Source organism: Hypanus sabinus, chromosome 19 (genome assembly GCF_030144855.1).
Source record: "Hypanus sabinus isolate sHypSab1 chromosome 19, sHypSab1.hap1, whole genome shotgun sequence".
NCBI lineage: Eukaryota > Metazoa > Chordata > Chondrichthyes > Myliobatiformes > Dasyatidae > Hypanus > Hypanus sabinus.
In genome coordinates this window covers 13,372,028-13,393,740 of record NC_082724.1, presented here as the reverse complement: position 1 = coordinate 13,393,740, position 21,713 = coordinate 13,372,028, and the positions used below count along the sequence as shown (strand labels likewise).

Below are 21,713 nucleotides of genomic sequence, written 5' to 3'. Positions count from 1 at the left end.
CATCTCAGCACAGGGTGGACTTCAAAGGGAAATAAATGCAAACATATAAAAATAGGCGAAAGTTGCATTTTATACAATTTGCACATTGAAAAGGAAACAAATTCTAGTAGGCTGAGATTCTACGTAGAAGTATTTTACACCTGCTCCTTCACATATACTCCATTCACCTGTCATATTCTCCCAAACACAGAAGATATGCTAGGCAGTCAGCAGATGCTCATGGGCCGTGAGCACTAACTGAACAGGAAAAAAATTAAGCAATACTGTGGCGACCCACTTTCTGCGCAGGCGAACTGGCTCACCAATAGCCAGCGCGCAGGAAGAGACTTTGGTAATGCACCTCTGATGTCATTTCCGCCCGGAAAGGGTGGGCGCTAGGGATTAAATCCCAGCGCCGTGAAGTTTGAATAAACTAGTCTCGAACCGACTTACCAACTGCGTGTCGTCTCTAGCTCTGTATGTAGTACATCGCTACACTGGTGACCCCCAATGGTCCAAACGGGATTTGGACCAAAGATGACCGACTCTTCATCTGTTTACTCAGTTTCAATAAAACTGCCGACTTTCTGGATGCTGTGACCATGTGTGTGGTTTAGCCAAGCAGAATCCCAGTTCCAGATTCAGCAGATATCCTCTGATTCCATGCATTACTACCACATGGTAGTAACGTGGTGCCCTTGACCAGGAGACCGCTGCCCAGGTTGCGGATTTCATTGTCGCCCCCGGAAGAAGGCAAATATTAAGCATTCAAAGCGCTGCTCATTGGGACCTTTGGCCTCTCGCTGCATGAGAGAGGTATGCCCGCCTGCTTCACCTGGATGGTTTGGGAGACAAGCTGCTGTCAGCATTGATGAATGAGATGCTGGCCCTGGCTGACGGACACAAGCCCTGCCTCACGGACACAAGCCCTGCCTCATGTTCGAGCAAGCGCACCTAGAGCAGCTGCCTGAGGACATACATCTGCTGCTGGATGACGCAGATTTCAGCGACCCCGGAAGGTGGCGCCCCGGGCAGACGTGCTGTCGAAAGCCAAGAGGGAGAGCGTGGCGTCCATCGGTCAGATTACCAGGCCACGCACCCAACAGCAGACCAGACCAGGCCCGGCAGTGGGGGGACACACAACACAGAGGCAGGAGTGAGGAGGACAGTGAACAGTGGTGTTTCTACCACCAGCGGTGGGGCACAGAAGCCCGCCGTTGTCGCCTGCCCTGCAAGGGCCAGCAGCCGCTAATGACTATGGTGGCTGGCCACCAGGACAGCCTCTTGGACATCTGGGACAAACAGTTGGAACGTTGCTTCTTAGTCGACACCGGAGCGGAAATCAGCGTCTTGCCCCTGACAGGGTACGACACCCGCAACAGGAAGCCAGGACCCACATTGAGGGCCACAAACGGCAGCACGATAAGGACCTACAGCACCCGCACAGTGCAGCTGCAGTTCGGCACCAGCCAGTTCACGTGGGACTTCACACTGACCGCCGTGGCCCAACCATTCCTGGGGGTGGACTTCTTGCGAGCTCACAGCCTGCTGGTCGACTTGCAAAGGAAAAGACTGGTACATGCCGAGACTTTCAAGACGTTCTCCCTGGGTGAAGCCAAGTTGCCGGCCCCACACCTGGACTCCATCACGCTGTCGGACAACGAATTCACCAGAATCCTGGTGGACTTTCCATTGATTCTGGCACCGCAGTTCACTGCAGCCATGCCCAGACACGGGGTACTGCATCACATCCCAACCCAGGGACCACCCCACCACACCCCCGCACGAAGGCTCCCTCCGGAAAAGCTCCACCTTGCGAAGGAGGAGTTCAAGAGGATGGAGGAATTGGGGATCGTACGGAGGTCCGACAGCCCATGGGCCTCCCCCCTGCACATGGTGTCCAAAGCAGTTGGGGGTTGGAGACCATGCGGCGACTACCGCAGACTGAACGAGGCTACAACTCCAGACCGCTACCCTGTGCCGCAAATACAGGACTTTGCACAGGGCAAGAATATTTTCCAAAGTAGACCTTGTCTGGGGATACCATCAAATCCCGGTGCACCCTGAAGACATCCCAAAAACAGCACTCATCACCCCGTTTGACCTGTTCGAGTTCCCCTGAATGCCGTAATACCTGAAGAATGCTGCACAGACGTTCCAGCGGCTAATGGATGCAGTGAGACGCGACCTGGACTTCGCGTTCATCTATTTGGACGACATCCTTATAGACAGCAGTAGTCGCCAGGAGCATCTGTCCCACCTCCGCCAGCTCTACTCCCGCCTGAGTGATTTTGGCCTCACGATCAACCTGGCCAAATGCCAGTTCGGTCTCGATACCATCGACTTCCTGCGCCACAGGATTACCACAGACGGGGCAACACCTCTGCCCGCCAAGGTAGACACGATCCGCCACTTTGCGTGGCCCAACACGGTCAAAGGCCTGCAGGAGTTTGTTGGCATAGTGAACTTCTACCACCGTTTCCTCCCCTCAGCAGCCCGTATCATGCACCCTTTGTACACCCTGATGTCAGGTAAAGGCAAGGACATTACTTGGGACGAGGAGGCCGCGGCCACTTTCGTTAAAGCCAAGGAAGCCTTGGCAGGTGCCGTGATGCTGGTGCACCCCAGACCAGACGTTCCGACCGCCCTCACGGTGGATGCATCTGACACAGCAGTCGGTGGGGTGCTGGAGCAGCTCATCGAGGGGCGCTGGCAACCCCTGGCGTTCTTCAGCAAGCACCTACGACCACCCGAACTCAAGTACAGTGCTTTCGACCGGGAGCAGTTGGCATTGTATCTGGCAATCTGGCATTTCAGGTACTTCTTAGAAGGTAGGCCGTTCACCGCGTTCACAGACCACAAACCGTTGACCTTCGCGTTCACGAAGGTGTCCGATCCCTGGTCGGCTCGCCAGCAGCGACATCTGTCCTACATATCCAAGTACACGACGAACACCCAGCATGTCTCAGGAAAGGACAACGTCGTGGCAGATGCACTCTACAGACCAGCTGTCCAGACCCTGTCCCTGGGGGTGGACTATGCAGCGCTGGCGGAAGCGCAGCAGGCAGATGATGAGATGCCCAGCTACAGGACCGCAGTCTCGGGTTTGCAGGACTTTCTCGTAGGCCCAGGTGAGAGGACCCTCCTGTGCAACGTGGCTACCGGCCAACCTCGCCCCATCGTCCCGGCAGCCTGGAGGCGGCGAGTTTTTGACTCCATACACGGTTTGGCGCACCCATCTATCAGGACAACCATCCGGCTGGTCTCCAGCAAGTTCGCGTGGCACGGACTTCGCAAGCAGGTCAGTGAATGGGCCAGAACTTGCGCGCAGTGCCAAACAGCCAAGGTGCAGCAGCACACTAAAGCCCCACCGCAGCAGTTCGAACCCACCCACCGGAGGTTCGACTACATTCATGTGGATATTGTGGGCCCCCTACCAGTGTCCCGAGGAGTGCAGTACCTCCTAACTATGGTAGACCGGTTCACGAGGTGGCCAGAGGTGGTCCTGCTCACCTGGCCGTCCCAGGAGAGTTCATACCAGCCCCAAGGGGGCAAGAAGAAGAACCCGTAGCAGTCCTGGACAGACTACGCGAAAGGCTCGGCATCCTGGCCCCCGTACCCACTTCACAGCACGGACAGACCCCGACCCATGTACCCAAAGACCTGCAAGACTGTAAGTTTGTGTTTGTACAAAGGAGCGAACACCAGACACCGCTACAGCAGCCGTACAAGGGGCCATTCAAGGTGATCAACAGCAACGGATCCACGTACATTCTGGACATTGGGGAGAAAGAGAAGGTTTTCACGGTGGACCGACTCAAACCAGCCCATGTGGACTTGGCGCAGCCGGTGGAGGTTCAGGCACCGCGGCGCAGAGGCAGACCTCCCAAACAGAGGCTGATCCAGACTGTGGACATTGGGGGGTGTATCGCCGGTTCTGTGGGGGGGGGGGGGTTATGTGGCGATCCACTTTCTGCGCAGGCGAACTGGCTCACAAATAGCCAGCGCACGGGGATAGACTTTGGTCATTTCTGCCCGGAGAGGGCGGGCACTAGGGATTAAATGCCAGCGCCGCGAAGTTTGAATAAACTAGTCTGGAAACGACTTACCGACTGCGTGTCGTCTCTAGCTCTGTATGTAGTACATCGCTACAATACCATCTATTCCTCCAGTTTAAATAATAGTCCTAGACCCTTGTGCCTTCAACAGTTTAAATATGAGGATGGTTACCTACCTTGACCACAATTTAAACAACTAACCACAGCAGTGGAAATGCAGTCTGATTCCCAGTCACAGCAAGGAAACTTGCACAAAATCCCCCAGATGAATTTATTAGCATCCACTATTTCAGTTCTCAGAATTTCATCCACCCACCTTGTTCTTCCTGATCTTTGTTTTTGACTTCCATTCCCTCTCTGCGCTCCCCCATTCTGTAATCACATTCCCCTTTGCAACTATCCTCACCATACTCCTTTTCCAGTGATGACCTTCCATTGAAACACATGAACTAAACGTGATCACTCAGGCCTTTGAACGAAGGCTACTGTTCAAGTAGTGCCTGGTTGATCCATTTGTAAATGAAACAAAAACGGGGAGCTACGAGAAAACATTAAATATCTATTTAGCCAAACTTCAGTAAGGAATCAATTCATTGACGGAGAATGGAAAATAGCAAATTTAACAGGAATAGAAGCCTTATATTGGTTATGTTACAGTGGTTTGGAATATACAGTACATACCTAGGGTTCCTAAGGCCTTTGCACAGTTCTGCATGTCAATGTGGAGTGGAGAGCGAGTTTGTATATCTGGCAGGAGCAGAGGACATTGGGAATGGCAAGCGTGGAACACCATGGGAGGTTTGTGGGACAGATAACAGAGAAGGAATGCCCCGGGGCAGGGGACAGCACAGGTGCAGACACACCCAGCCCTGAGACACCATAAGGTAATTTAATTCCAAACAATTGGTTTATTGATCATTACTGAATGTCTCTCTGGTTCTTCCTGCCCCTTCGTCTCTCCTTTCTCATTTTCCTAACCACGCTTCCCCACTCCCTGGCACCTTCCCACTCAGTCCACAATAAAGGCTTATATCACAGTCAGCTTTACCATCACTCACATATATCATGAAGTTTCTTTTTTTTGGGTGTGGCAGCAGTACTGTGCAATAAATAAAATTACTACAGTTCTGTGCAAAAGTCTTAGGCAACCCAGCTATATATTTTATTTATTTATATATTCAGACACAGTGCAGAAAAGGCCCTTCACCTAGTAGTCCCACTAACCTAATCACAGGACAGCTTATAATGACCAATTAACCTACCGAACAGTATGTCTTTGGACCGTGGGAGGAAACTGGAGCACCCGGGGGAACCCATACCATCACGGGAAGAATGTACAAACTCATTATAGACAGTGGCAGGATTTGTCTTCGGCTCTTCCTACTCTCTCCATTACCACTTAAAATGACCAGTCTTGAAATCGGAATCTTTTGTATTTCAGTGCCACTGCTTGTGCACACACCCAGCAAATCCATTCATAACAACCTTCTCTTGTCATTCAGGTCCAATACCTTACAACTCCTCCTTATCTCAGTCACTCTTCCCCGCTCCCCCTTCCAAATCATTCTTAGTTAAATATTTAGCCACCCCTCCCATTGTATTCTTCATAGTTTTACATTTACTATTTTCTTAACACTTCTGAGAACCCGGTTGACAGTAAAGATGCATTTATAAGTTTAAAGTGCCATTATTCAACATGTGATGTTCTACACAAATCAAACTAAACTTCTTATAACTCTCAAAAAATAGACACACATGTTCAAATTTACCTTCAAGAGGACCACAACCTTGTTGTGGTTCTCTCAGTGACCTGGAGAGCTACGTTGGCAGGGGTCAGGGCTTTGTGCTTTGGCTCTTGGTAGGGTCACCCATGCCAAACAGGTCAAAGGGTAAAGGCCAGACTAAAAGTGGTCTACCAGGCCGTACAGGTTCGGGGGTTCAGCTCGGGGCTAACAACCCAGACTGGAAAAGCAAGATTGTTACGGAAACGGCACAGAAGAATCCTTCCACATCTGAGTGTGATGGTATTCCTGAGTCTCCACCCTGAACTTGCATGACTGACCGTAGTGAACTCTGAGAAGAAGCTCATGACAAAGGATGGTCTGATCACCTCTAGAGTTTCACTGCTGCCCTGAACACCAGCAGCATAAATGGAAATAAAATCATAGCACTGACAGTGAAGGTGTAGAAAAAATATATATAAGATAAGCCAAATAAATGATTAATGGTCTGTTTACAATTAACTCCCTCATTTGTTGAGCATTATGCATCTTTCCTGTAACTTGACAGCAACTTCCCTGTTAATGAACATGTTAAATCATAGAAGTTAAATCATTTGTTTCCTTATTTTCCTTAATGTCTCTGATTCTCAGATTTAGAGAGAACCGGATGAAAAGCTTTGAATATTCATGGGCAATATTCCCAATGCAATTCATCTCAAGGTAGCCAAACCAATATGAAGTACAAATTATCTTTAGTGCTTATTGAATTTCTGTGACATATTGCAAAAGCTTAAACCATTGAGGTAATGAGCATGCTGATTAAAATGTTTTTTCTTTATGTGATTGCAGTGATGAACTGGCTTTGTGGAGTTTAGTTCTGAGTGTAACTTGTTTAGCTTTTATTGGTTGTATGTTTCGTTCTTTTTGTTACCCATTGGTTGTTTGATGGTCTCTTTTAATGAACCTCAATCAGCAGGGGATTCCAATCTTGGTTAAAGGTAAGGCTCCATGGCATAAAAAACGTTGGGAGCCCCTGTTCTATTGGGTTTCCCTGTTTTTGTGATTGACTGTAGGAAAACAAATTTCAAGGTTGTATAAAGTATACATACTTTCATAATAAGTGTTCTTTGAACTTTTGAACTTTTAGACTCATTCAATTTTATCTGTTTTCCCTTTAATCATTTTGAAAGATACAGGTCAACAACAAGGTCAATATTTGTCAAAATATTTATATTTCGACTGCTCTTGAGAAAATGATAGGCGGGCCATCTTTTCGAGTCACCATCAAAATGTCACCATGTTAGCATTCTTAAAGATAGTTAGAAGTATCTTTAACAATATTGATTTTTATAAGATAACATTCTAAATTACAGCCTAATTGTACTGGCTCTTTAAATTGGTCATGCTTAACCGCAATAAAAATGAATAATTATTGTCAGAAAGGGTAAGATGAGGGAACACAAACCAGTCCTCACAGAGGGATGAGAAGTGGAGAGAGTGAGCAATTTCAAGTTCCTGGGTGTCAAGATCTCTGAGGATCTAACCTCATCCTAATATATTGATGCAGCTGAAAGAAAGCAAGGCAGTGGCTATATTTCGTTTGGAGATTGAGGAGATTTGGTTTGTCACTTAAGACACTCGAAAACTTCTATAGATGTATGGTGTAGAGCATTCTGACAGGCTGCATCAGCGTCTGGTATGGGGTGGGGCTGGCTACTGCACAGGATCAAAAGGAGCTGCAGAAAGTTGCAAATTTGTCAGCTCCATCAAGTATACTAGCCTCTGTAGTATCCAAGACATCTTAAAGGAGCGATGCCTCAAAAAGATGGCATCTATTATTAAGGACCCCCTTCAAACACTTCTTATTGTTACCATCAGGAAGGAGGTACAGAAGCTTGAAAGCATCACTTTGATTCAGGAACAGCTTCTTCCCTTCAGCAGTCTGACTTCTGAATATAACTCATGAACACTACCTCAATATTTTTACTATTATTTCTGTTTTTGCACTGCTATTTTTATTTTATCTATTTAATATACACATATATTTACTGTAATTTATTTATTTATTTCTATATTTTATAATGTATTGCATTGTACTGCTGCTAATTTAACAAATTCAACAACATATGCTGGTAATGCTGATACTGATTCAAATACTAATATCTTTCAAAGCTAAATACAGGGTACATGGAGCTTAGAAAAATCGAGGGCTATGAGTAACCCCAGGCAATTTCTAAAGTAAGAAATTGTGGACCAAAGGGCCTGTATTGTGCTGTAGGTTTTCTATGTTTCTAATGCTTTGCTTAGCTCTATTTGGAAAGTGAGTTCAAGTCTACAGCAACTATTGTGCATCTGGTGCAGATTTTAACCTGAAACAGGAACGATTTCCTGTCCTAAAGCCATCTGTAAACTAGTTTAAATATAATCCTGCAATTTCATGGTAAACATTACTGATAACTGTTTATCATCTAATTCCAGATTTATGTAATCATTGGAATTTAACTTCCCCCACTGCAGGATTTAACCTTAAATGCCCAAGCACCTGGATACTATTTGTTTGAGTTTGGATGGTTAATTCTGTCCAAAATAAAAACATTTGTCCATAGTTGAATGCACTTAATAGAACTGTTTGCCAAGCATTGCTCAGAATGAAGCACAAATGGAACAAGTTAGAGCCATTGACTAGTTCAACTTTTCCTTACTTACAACACATGGTAAAGAGATTAGTGAAAGGCTCACATGGTACAATTCTGTTTTACCGGTCAGCATTGTTAGACCTGAGCTGAATCCCTGAACCAGAAGGACTGGTGGCCTCTCTTAGTCTGGCCTCTACCCTTTGACCTGTTTGGCCAACATGGGTGTCCCTACCAAGGGCCAAAGCATAAAGCCCTGACTCTAGCCAACATAGTTCCCCAGGTCATTAAGCCATGACAAGGTTGTGGTCCTCTTGAACATGTGCATATATTTTCTGTGAGTCATAAGAAGACAAGTTTGATTTGAGTAGATGGAGAACCTACGTTCCTGCTCTAAATGCCAGCAGCATAACAGGAGTATGTAGTCCCTCAGTACATTGTGGAAGAAAGCCAATATTGAGAGAGTTTGAGAAAAGACCTAATCTTGGCCTTCTGAAAACAAATCACTTACCTTTTACCAAAGTATGCTTGTCGGTAGGAGATGAACGAGCAAGTACACGTAGTTTTGGCCAGATTTTGTCAATACGTTCTTGTTCAACCTTAAAATCAAAACATAATTAAAAGTGCTTTGAAGTTTTACATTCAAAATAAAATCTAGACATAATGTCGATGGTTTTACCAATAACATTAATTCATTAAAAATACTTTGATCTTTATGGGTTAGATAAACTGTACAGTTTATCTCTGAATTATCTGTGGATTTCTGAACTTGAGAACCAAAGCAACAGAGCCAGCTTTCCTTGCAATGTGCTCGGAACTGTTTCTAACCAGCATAAGAACTTGGATGGAACAAGACAATTGTATTCTAGTTTATGTTCTAACAATTAATAGGAGGGAGAATGAAAAAGCTTCCCTCCTAGGACCTACTATGACTCTGAATGCAGATCTCTTGGGGCAGGGGTTCCCAATCTGAGGTCCACGGACCCCTTGCTTAATGGTATTTGTCTATGGCATTAAAAAAAAGTTGGGAATCCTGATAGAACCTGTACCAGTGTCAATCAGCTAGCCAACGTCACCAGACCAGTACAGAAACAGGTCCACTTAGAACTGACCATCAACTGACCTACTTAGACTAATCCTACTTTACACCCAGAACAGCTTGGGGCTGTATTGTGCTGTAGGTTTTCTGTTCCTATGTTTCTATTACAGCAAACCTGAGTAGTTGGAGGAAATGCACATGGTCAGAGAGAGGATTTGGAAACTCCACATAGACAGCACTGGAGGTCAAGATTGAACTTGGGTCACAGCTTCACTAGCTGCATCTTTGTGCTATCTCATATTTTAAAGAATTTAAAGAACATATCCTGGAAATTGTTAACACAATATTGCAAAAATTGTTTAGTATTTGCTATAAGTTATGATGGAATTCGTGATTTACAAAGGGGATTACTTAGAACACCATCTTCATTTCCAAGATTTATTTCTTTAAGAATGAATTTGAACGTGTTACAGTTCATACTGGATCAAATCAGAGATGGCATCATCAATCTCCAATGCATTGATTTCAGGGCCCCAAACAGTCCTTCAAACTGAGAATCTGCTGGGGTCATCTATTATGTCTGGTGCTACTGAACTGGCCTCCTCTACATTGGAGAGACAAGTTGTAAACTTGGAGCACCACTTCTTCAAGCACCTCCGCTCCATCCGCCAAAAGCACAACTTCCTGGTGGTCAAACATTTTAAATCCTATTCCCATTCCTTTTCGGACATGTCGGTCCATGGCCTCCTCCTGTGACAAGATGAGGCCACCCTCAGAGTGGAGGAGCAACACTTTCTATTCCATCTGTATAGCCTCCAACCTGATGGCATGAATATTTATTTCTCCTTCCGGTAAAAGAAATCCTCCCTCCCCTCTTCCCCACTCTGGCCTATCACTCCTCTCCTCTTTCCCTTTCTCCTATGGTCCACTCTCCTCTCCTATCAGATTCTCTCCTCTTCAGCCCTTTACCAGTCCCACCCACCTAGCCTCACTTATCACCTTCTGGCTATCCTCCTTCTCCCCCAACCTTTTTATTCTGGCATCTTCCCCTTTCCTTTCCAGTCCTGAAGAAGGAAAGTGTCGACTGCTTATTCATTCCCATAGGCACTGCCTGATCTGCTGAGTTCCCCCAGCATTTTGTGTGTCCCACTTCAAAGATACATCTAGCCTGAAAAATGGCATTTTATACCATGGAGAGCATCTGGTTTCCACAGAGGGAAAGAATGTAAATTTGCCCAAAAGAAATCTGCAGATAATGAATTCATCTGCTATGGTGGAATTCCAAACATCAGTCAGGCTGCGTGCCACAGGATAACAAGCCAATTGCCTCAAGCATTCCCAACCATTCATATGGTTCCATATGGCCAGTGAGAACAGAATTGCCATTAAATCCTCTTTTCTGTGCAAAAGTTGAAAACCATGGGACAGGGCAGAGGAATAATAACACTTCTACTAGGGAAAAAATTCCATTCTCTGAAAGTTTAATTAATTTATTTTTTGCAGTATAGTATTGATTGGTGAATGATTTGCTGCAGTAGCATATATTAATCATGTAAATCAATTATTACACAATAACTGCATTTATGGATTGGACTATGGACTGTAGACTTTTTCAGTCTTACATTTTTTATATTCTGTGCTTTTGCCTGTTCTTTCTCTGTTTCCGGAGTTTAGGCCTCTGCATTTGAATGGTATCTCCCTCTGTCACACAATGCTGTCAGAGGATGTTACCAAGGTTCTGCATTTATGGATTGGTCTCTGAACTGTAGACCTTTTCAGTCCTGTATTTTTTGATATTCTGTTTTTGCACCTATTCTTTCTCATTCGCATATTTTGTTAGTTTTTGTGTGTGTGTTTGGGGGAGGGGGGGAAGGTGGAGTTTGTGGGTTGATGGTCATGTTGCCATTCTTCTTTTGTGCAGAAGCTGGGTGGGTTTGATGTTTTTCTTCGAATGACTGCCATGGTTTTCCTTGTTTTGTAGCTATCTGGAGAAGATGAATCTCAGAGTTGAGTGCTGCATACATAGTTTGATAATAAATGAACCTTTGTACCTTTTAACTTAAAATATGGTTGATTCTCCAAGACTTAAGCCATCATTCAAAGTGTGATGCAAAACAGCAGACAACAACAGTATAATTAAGTGTGACAGTGAACACTAAGCCAATTGACTGACAAATTCTGTCATTTTATCAATGCTGGTTGTTGCTTCAGTCTTTTGCAAGTACCAAATGCTTTCAGTCATTTATATATAATACACAAGAAGGTTAAATCTGCTATGTTGTTTGTTGGTTTGGTGCTGTCATGGAAAAATTTTCTTTGACTAAAAGTGTCTTAAACATTAGCCTGACTATTACAGCTTATTTCAGAACACTAAGTAGAATTGGCCTAAGTATTAAAAAAAAGAAATTAGGTCAAGATGTCCTTGTCATTTACGATGAAAAACCTTACACATTATGCCCTCTGCTCAGTTGACTGAGACAATTGGCCAAGAGATCAAACTTCAGTCTGTGTTTAATTGACTGATCACAGCTTGTTGGCAGAGGTGCTGCTGTAATTGGCTTTGAGTCTCCTGATTCGAGAAAGAAAAATCAGCCCAGCTTTTGCTTTACACTCTGACTGGAAAACTGGATGTTGAGAAGTCTGGGGGTGGGTAGATTATGCTCTTCCCAAGGCTGAATAAATAACTAATACCAAAAGTAAAAATCTGCAGGTGACCTCTCATTACCTTTTTATTATTATTAAAATCAATAAAAAAATTCAAAAATGGAAAGTGACAGAAATATTTCATAACATTTTGCATTAACCATGAGGCGATCGCATCCCTTGTTTACTTTCTTATTAATGGAAAGAATTTCACCATCATAATCACACAAAAAACAATAATGTAATTGAGTGTTTTATGTATTAACAGACAAGGTAACGGGGGGATGTTATTTATATAGATTTTCAAATAATATTCAATAGACTATCAAAGACATACAGCATGGAATTAATGGGCTGCTACTTAACTATCTAAAGTCAGAAATGTTTTTGCTTTTTCTTCTGGGATGAAGGAGGTATACAGTGATATATGCAAGAAGACAACTACTATTTCAGACATATGATAATGAAGCACATCATGTGGCCAGTGCGCCCAAAGGAAGTTTCTGCATTCAGTCTTATTGATTCTAGTAAATCCCAGGCTTGTGTGAACCCACAATAACTTATTCTAGGATTGACAAGGTGTGAGGTGCCATCACAGCTGTTACTGTCCTCAGTTGCTGAACACATTGAGGCAGAGTCCAATGGTTTTGGGGTCTCCCAGACATTGGTCCAGTGAACAACAACCTCCACCTCCCTCTATGTTTGAAAGAGTCTTGTTGACCCTCAGACATGACATTGTAAAAAGGTTATTTTATTTTAGTTTGACTTTTTAATGTTTTACATTATAGGGCTTAATGATTGGTTTACATTTTCAAATGAAAGATGAGTTCTGATTCTCACATGTACATCAACAAAACACAACAAAATATGTCACTTGTCTCAAATCAAATCAGGGAGCATTGTATGGGGGCAGCCCACAAATGTGCCACGCTTCTGGCATGCTTCCTTGCCCACAACTTACTAACCCTAACCGTATGGAACGTGGGAGGAAACCATAGCACCCGGAGGAAACCCACATGGTCATGGAGAGAACATACAGACCTCTTACTGACAGCAGCTGGAATCAAACCCCGATCCGTGATCACTCATATGGTAATAATGTTGCACTAACGGCTATGCTATATAAGTCTATTGAATGGATTTCCCATGTAAGGGAGACTCTTGATATCACAATTTACCTCAGTGTGACCTTCCATCTTATAGTCTGCGTGCATTGCATTTCTTTGTAAGATACATTCTGCATTCTGTTATTGCTAATCTCCTGTCCTTCCTTGATGTATTGACGTGGTGAAACAATCTATATGGATGTCATATAAAGCAAAGTTTTGCACTGTACATCAGTAAACATCCACTGGATTCAGTTCATTTTCACTGTACCCCATGACTTGAGTTCAATTGCAACTTTTAAGAGAGGTTTGGGTAGGTACTTGGATGAGAGGGGTATGGAAGGCTATGGTCTGGGTGTGGGTAGATGTGAATAGGCAGAAAACCAGGTCAGCATAGATTAAATGGACCAAAGAGTCTACTGCTGTGTTGCCATGCTCTATGATTCTAAGTGATGATAATAAGCCAATTGCCAATTGTCATCAAATTTTAGCAGCTTCTCAGCACTTCTAAAATCACAGGTATTTAATTCCTTGACTGCTTTGACAGGTAAAGGAAGCTCTGACCCCAGTTCTACCTCTTGTCAAAGTCTGTCAGAACATTCCAGATCTCGGCACTTCACTGCCCAAGTCTTATTCTCTGATAAGGCCGCACCCTGCTCTGCCAGGTGTCCCAGGATCCAGTGAGGCACGCATCCGTATCAGATAAGTACAGGGCTGTGTTGGCAATATACAGACATCCTAGTTGGAGGCCATGTTTTGGCAACCAACCCAAAGACTTGGAGGTACGGGTTACATTTCCGAAATTTGAACTCATTACAAAATTTGGAATATTATAAACATTGAGGAACATAGGGATGACCGCCTAAAACTTAGACTAATAAAAAGGTAAAGATTTATTTCTTTGGGGAGACACAGTAGTGTGGTTTGAACAATATTTTACAGTACCAGTGACCTGGGTTCAATTCCCGTCACGATCTGAAAGGAGTTTCTATGTTCTCCCCATAATTGTGTAATTCTCCCATAGTCCAAAGAGATACTGGTTGATAGGTTAATCGGTCATTGTAAAGTGTCCCCTGATTAGGCTAGGGTTAAGTTGTCAGATGGCTGGGCAGAGTGGTTCTATTGTAACTCAGTAAATAAATAAATAATGCATGGTGAGATGCATGTTGGGAGGGAATCAACAAGAAACAATGCGGGCTAAATTGCACGGAGTAAAAGAGAGAATAAGAACTGAGGGATTTGGGAGAGAGAGGATGTGCAATGAGCATTGAAGGTGTCAAGACAGGTTATAAATTTAATTCCATTGTAGGCAATGGGAAAAAAAAATGGCTGGTGATGCGGAAAATTGACTTGTTCTCCTGAAGCCGGTGAAGACTGCGAGAAGGCTTGATTGCAGTATTCAAAACATCAGGTTAATTAAAAACAGGTATTTAAATGGCTGATGGCCAATAAACTGATGGGCAAAATGTGAAGAGAACCAAAGGAGTGTGCATTCTTCAATGTCTTCCCCGATATGTTCTTATAACGGTTGATGTGCTCGTGTTGGCGAAATATTCAATTTCATTAGTAATGGGGATGTGTAAATGTGTAGACATTGTTTGTATACTGTATTTAAGGTAGATACTTCTGTTTATTTCATAATATGATTGTAATTACATTGTAGGGTGCATCATATTCTAATTGGTGTCTTAACTTTGTGGGTAATTAAAGATAGTATGTCCCAGTGCCTAATACACAAAGGTGAAAGCGAGAGAGAAGGAGGGGGAGAGGGAGAGGTAGATAGATAGATATCAGGCAGCCAGGAATTCATACTGGACAAAGTATGGAGCTCATAATGTGTTTTTTGCTAGATATCTTTTAGTGAATATTGGCAGTTTACACTATTTTTGCAATTTTTTTCTATGTTTGATTTTGGACACACTTAATAAACATCCTTGCACTAAAGTGCTAAGTGACTCCAGCCATTTTCTTCAGCAGTCATAACCCATGTATTTAACAATGACAGAGTGTGGCTAAGAGACCAACTTGATTATTGTGTGAAAGAACTTATATAGATTCAATGGTTACTTTCTGTGCTGTATCACTCTACGAGTATATATTATATAAACATTTTATAAACACCCAAATGCATCATATACAGAATATACCTATTAGAATTACATCAGAAACATACATTATAACAATTTTACTTTAACACATTACATAATGCTTTTCATTAACGTAATGAAAATGTGGCAATGGGAATAGACAAGTATGATAGCTTTGGACATCATCATTTCTCTGCCAAATTGTAATGATCTAAATCGACACAGTGTGTTAGTCCTGCACACACGAGTGGTGTAGATCACGCGAAGGCTTAAAACTGCTTTTTCATATGGGCAGCCTCAACTCTGATGGCATTAACATTGATTTCTCCAACTTCCGGCAATTTATCCCAACCCCTTTCTCTCTTCTTCCATTCTCACTCTGTCTCCCCTCTTACATCTTCTCTTCTCCTCATCTGCTTATCACCACCCCCTGGTGTACCTACCCCTTCCCATTATCCCTTGGTCCATTTTCCTCTCCTATCAGATTCCTTCTTCTTCATCCCTTTATTTTTTCCACCTATCACCTCCCAACTTCTCCATCTCCCCCTCCCTGCTCACTTACTTCCCCCCTCACCCGGATTTACCTATCATCTTCTAGCTTGTACTACTTCCCTTCCCTTCACCTTCTTACTCTGGCTTTATCTCCCTTCCTTTACAGTCCTGATGGAAGTCTTGGCCCAAAATGTCAACTGTTTATTCCTTTTCATAGATGTGCCTCACCTGCTGAGTTCCTCCACCAATTTGTATGTTTATTCTGTAATATTAAGCTGACTCTCCTGTTATATTTCAGATTATCCTGAATATGCTGATATTGGCAATATTATAAATGGGAGATGACACTTACATGTTCCACCAGAATTATATTGTGTGATTGGACAAAATTATACATATTTTAATATATTAAGTGTAACTCACTTCTCCTTTTTCATTGCGGATCCTCCTGTTGAAATCTTTGCCCTCCAAGCAGATGAAGTCTTCACCTGGATTAATGATACCACATTTAATAGCAATAGCTCGAGCTGTGTTAATGTTGTCGCCTGTGACCATACGTACAGTAATACCAGCTCGCTGGCACTTTCTGATGGCATCTGGAACCTATACAAAAATATATTTGAGGAATCAAGGTGGTTCAACACAATTCTTCTTATTAAGCTAAATGAAAAATCGCATAATCATTTGTAGATGAATTATATCACATTATGAAATAACATTATAACAAGATTTTATCAGTAAACTGATCCATTAAGGTGTTTCTGTCTCAAATTGTTCTCTCTAGCTTATCATTCCTATGGATAGATTAATATCAAAAGATTTTTTGGATCTGGATATCTAAAATAAAACCAGAAGATGATCTGTGGAAAGAGAAGTACTAAATTTTCAGGTCAGTTGTCTTTTATCAGTTTCTTCAATGTTCTGCCTTTACTGTAGTGACACTTAAATTTCTCTGGATCTTTTGGATGAAATATTTATCAGCCACATAGAAGGTTAGCAAACAAAGTTGGATGGTACAGAATCGCACAATTGCTTATTATATTTTTCTCTTTAAACCCAGTGAGGATTTGACATATACCTTTGATGAAAATAATTTCGAAGATATGTATTGGACTGTATTTAATACTGTGGTTGATGTTGGGTTGAACTGTTCTTAAATCTTGGCAATTTACTTGCAACTGTTTCATCACACAAATGATTTTTGGGTGTGGGAGGGGCTTGGAGTTTGTTCTTGTTGCAGTTTTTCTATTTTGGTGATACGTTAAAGATTTTTTTGTGAGAGGGAGGGGTTTGATGTTCTAGCAGTCCTTTTCCACGTGGAGCAATCGGTTAGCTTTCTTGTATGACTTGGGGGTTTGGGGTTTGCAAATTTTTGTTTCTTTTTTTTGTGCTGAGGGTGGGGAGGTTGAGGTCTTTCTTTCAACGACTTCCAGGGTTTTTTCTTTGTTCCATGGCTATCTGGAGAAGACGAATCTTAGAGTTGTACACTGCACGCATACTTAGGTAAGTATATAAAGGCAAAGCACTCGGAGGACACATCACAATGAACAGCACACTGATTATCTTGCCTGGTAGGGTGATGAAACATTTGCAAGTAAAATGCCAAGATCAGAGAGCAACTCATCCCAACCATATAGCTATGATTCTCTGTGTGCTTGTATTACATTGCAGTCATCTGTGCAATCTAGCAGACTGGAACCATGATACCAAATTGTTTAAACTTGCAAAAAAAATCACAGCTCTATTTATGCATTGTTCACACTTCCCAACACACCGCACGGGTGCACCAACATACAAAAAATGACACATGAGAAGGAATTAACTAAAACCAAAACCTTGGTTTAAAAAAAAGGCAAAATAAGGCAAACAGATGAGAAATTTGGTGAAGAAATTGCAGGGTTGAAGGCTTTGGCAGCAAAGGCAAATTTTCCACATTGTTAAAATTGGTTATAAGTGATGAAAATTAGGGATATTCAGAAGAATGAACTGGAGGGACACAGATATTTAGCAAGTTTCTGTCAACAAAATTCAATAAGAATTAAGTAAATTTAACTCATCATAAACAACTCTTTTAATATCATTAATCTTGCTACTTTGCAAAACTAACTCAATTGCTTTCAACTTCTAACCAACGTTCCTCCTGGGTGTTCACTGAGGAAAAAATTATGTTTGCTCAAGAAACAAAGGAAACAAGAGGTGATGTTTTGGAAAACATTCATGTTACCAGAGCAAAAATATTTGCAACCTTACAGCACATTAATCAGCACATAAATCCCCAGGGCCTGACAGAATGCATCCTCAGACCTTTGTGGCAGCTGCAGTGGAAATTGCAGCAGCCCATGCAGAAATACTTGTTTCATCATTAGCCACTGCTGAGGTTCCCAAAGATTGGAAAGTGGCAAATGCATGGCAAGAACAAGACAGTGAACTAAAGGCTGGTCAGCCAGACAACAGTGGTGGGGAAGTTACTGGAGAGAATTCTGAGAAACAGGATCTACCAGCATTTGGATATACCGTTTGATTAGTAGGAGTTAGCACAGCTTTATGAATGGAAAGTTATGCTTGACAAACCGTTCAGAGTATTTTGGAGAAACCAAAGAGATAGATGAGGGAAGAGCAGAGATTGTTGTATATTTGGACCTTAGCAAGGCCTTCGACAGTGTCCTGCATGGTAGGCTGATCTGGAATCCAGAGACAGCTAGGTAGGTGGATTCAAAATTGGCACAGAAGTAGGCAGCAAAGCATGGAGGTTGAAGGTTGTTTCTTGGTATAGAAGCCAGTGACTAGTAGTGTGCCACAGTGGTCAGCATTGGGACCCATGTTATTTCTTATTTATATTACTGATTTAGAAGTGAATGTAGGAATGCATAAGGCTTGATCAGTAAGTTTGAGGATGACATGAAATTAGGAGGCCATGTTAACAGTGAAGTGGTTATCATAGATTACAGGGAACCTTGATCAGTTAGGCAAGCGGGTTGAAGAGTAGCAAATAGATTTCAGTACAGATAAGTATAATATATTTTGGAAAGTTAAGTCAGCATAGGAAAAGCACCATAAATAGCAGGACGCTAGGGAGTGTAATGGAATCGAAGGTCTTGGGAGTGCAAGTACGTGGTTCATTGCAAGTGGCATTACAGGCAAACATGACAATGAAAATGTTTTGCACACTGAATTTTATCAGTCAAAACACTAAGTATAGGAAATGGGACATTAGGCTGTAACGTATAAGTCACTGGCGAGGCCATATTTGTAATATTAAGTACAGTTTCAGTCACCCTGTTTTCAGAAGGATGTATTTAACTAAAAAAGAAAGGCGTTAACACTGGAAAGAAAGCAGAAAAAACTTATGAGAATGTTGCATAGACTAGAGGGGCTGAATTATCGGGAAAGGTTGGCCAGGCTGCGTTTTTATTCCTTGAAATGTGGGAGAATGAGGGCTGACCTTGTAGAAATGTTTAAAATTATGAGAAGTAGAGGCATAGGTATGGTGGATGGTATTATTCTTTTTTTCCCAGGGTAGGGGAGATCAAGATTTAGGGGCTTAGATTAAGAATGAGAGGGGAAACATTTAAAAGGGACCCAAGCAGAAACTGTTTCATACAGAGGGTGGTGAGTATATGGAACCAACTAGCAGAGGAAGTGGTTGGGGCAGGTACAATAGCATCAATTAAGAAGACACACGAAAGGGTGGAGTTGGGGCAATATGGGTCGAAGATGGGAAATTAGGATGAACTGGGTGGCAGACTGTGTCCCAGAAAGACATGCTCTTTTATGTGCAAGACTCTGTCACAGGTGGGAACGAGGCGCTTGACTGGACCAGCAAATGGGTAGCACAGCAGTTAGTCCACTTCTTCCATCATCTTTGCTAGACTCCTGCGTTTTCCTGACGAAGGGACTTCAAGTTCTCAAGGCTTGAAGAATGGCCACAGGTCATGATATTTCCAGACCAGATCCTTGAATCAATTCCATCTGTTCTCTTTGCTGTAACTGAGGGATGCTGTAGAAACATGCTCTGTACATAGATGATACAGAACACGCACTGGCGTTGGTGTGACTGTGACCCAAGTTCGTCACTAGAAACCTTACGGCAATAATATTTGATTATGTAAATCACAATGCATCTCCATAATCTGCAGCTAAGTATGAGGATGTCTGATCATCTGCCCTGTTGATTTTTCGGGGATACCATTCTAATTCTAAGATATATTGATTAAGTGATGACTGCAACGGCTATGGGGAGGAGGAAATAGGGACAACCTGTACCTCTGAAATCAGAAAAATTCTGAGCTTCAGCGGAATTAACTCAAGACAGCTTCAATCTTACGTCAAATGATTTTCCATGAATCATTGATGAAGACAGGGAGCAGGACTAGTTTGTATTATTTATGCCTTTTGTTGAAGGGTTTTGTTGCAGAACATCAAGTTCACCTCCTGCATTGGTGCCATGCCTGACATGTGATTTAGAAGTCAAAAGTCACAGTGAACTTTTAACATGCTAGGATTTCATTATTAAAGTCCTTAATGAAGCGCTTTATTTTGGTCTTATTTCTATTTTCATAACTGTCCAAAGTGAAGGAACTATCCTGCGTATTGCTGTTCTCCTCATCAGATGAACCAGTCATACATGTCAATTAACCAAGCCAAATATCAGTACCTCATCCCTCATCAGAATTTATTCTGTCAAGAAATGTCTCCCAGTGGTCTAAATGAGAGTAAGTGAGACATTCTTTATATATTTTTTATTTTATTGAGATACCATGTGGAGTAGGCCTTTCCAGCCCTTGGATCCACACCGCCCAACAACCCCAAATTTAACCCTAGCCTAATCATGAGACAATCTTCAATGATAAATTAACCTACCAACCTGAACTGTTGGAGGTAACCAGAGCACCTGGAGGAAACCCATGTTCTGGGAGGAACATACAAACTCCTGAAAGGAACTGGTGGGAATTGAACCAGGGTTTCTGGCACTGTAAAGTACTTTGCTAACCACCATGCTGCCCCAAGGTGACAATTTACCCGTCATCAGTTACTGTAGTGTGGATAGATTTACAAATTCATTGCACCAAATCGGCACAAGTTCAAGGTCAAATAGGTTGTTTGATAGATTTTCCAGTGTGCTGCTGGATTTTGCATGGTATTCCAGATATAGCAAAGTACAAGCCCCATTTTCCAGAATTGCTGCCAAACCAAGGGAAGAGATGAAATAAGCATCCAGCATGGATTAGTGCGAGGTATGTAGAAATCAATTTTACATGGCACCTTCAGTGTTGCTGGAAATTTCGCGACAGACTAAGCTAAATATTTACTTCTGGGCCTGCTGCAAGTGGATTGAATGTGGAGGGAGGGGAGATTAGTCTCTCTCTGTATCTGTCAAACATTCTACAGCAATCGCAAAATAAATTTCCATTAAGAACATCTCGCAAACAAAGTGAAAACATCTGGTAGTTAGTAAAGCCAACACACAGTATAGGTGCAGAAAAGAACTTGAGATCTCTTCTTTTCCTTTTAAGGAATGAGAACTCAATCCCCTAAGCCTTTATGAAAACAGCCATTTTTTAAAGGATTAATCCTGAGCGCTGGAAACTTACTTTTCCTAAACCTTGGCAAATCATGTTTCTCATCCAGCGAAATGATTAAATTGATTGCTATTGATAAATATGGACAATGGATAAATTTTTAGATATTGTCATCTGAGGGTAGGAAAAATGGCAATTCCACATTATTTTGTTCCTAGCATCGAGCACATTTTTTCTCTGCACACTGGGTAATGGGTTCTATTGGGTTTCTCAAAGTTGTCTACACTATACACACTTTGATAATAAATGCACTTAGTACTTTTGAAATGTAATTTGATCTCCATGGGATCACTGCCACAGGAAAGCAGCATCCATCATCAGGAACCCCCACCACTTAAGTCATGTTCTCTTCTCACTGCTACCATCAGCAATAAGG

The 21,713-nt window shown here is 42.5% G+C and overlaps 1 protein-coding gene across 18 annotated transcripts in view; it reads right to left on the bottom strand.

The window, feature by feature from the left end:
- The window catches only part of atp2b2 (ATPase plasma membrane Ca2+ transporting 2), an 873,878-nt gene that overhangs the window by 60,987 nt on the left and 791,178 nt on the right, over positions 1-21,713 (bottom strand). For all 18 annotated transcript variants that reach the window (XM_059944034.1, XM_059944033.1, XM_059944030.1 and 15 more), the window contains 2 exons: positions 16,182-16,361; positions 8,903-8,990 (listed from right to left, as the gene is read on the bottom strand). In XM_059944034.1, coding sequence (XP_059800017.1) covers positions 8,903-8,990; positions 16,182-16,361 — 268 coding nt within the window. The remainder of the gene's footprint in view (positions 1-8,902; positions 8,991-16,181; positions 16,362-21,713) is intronic.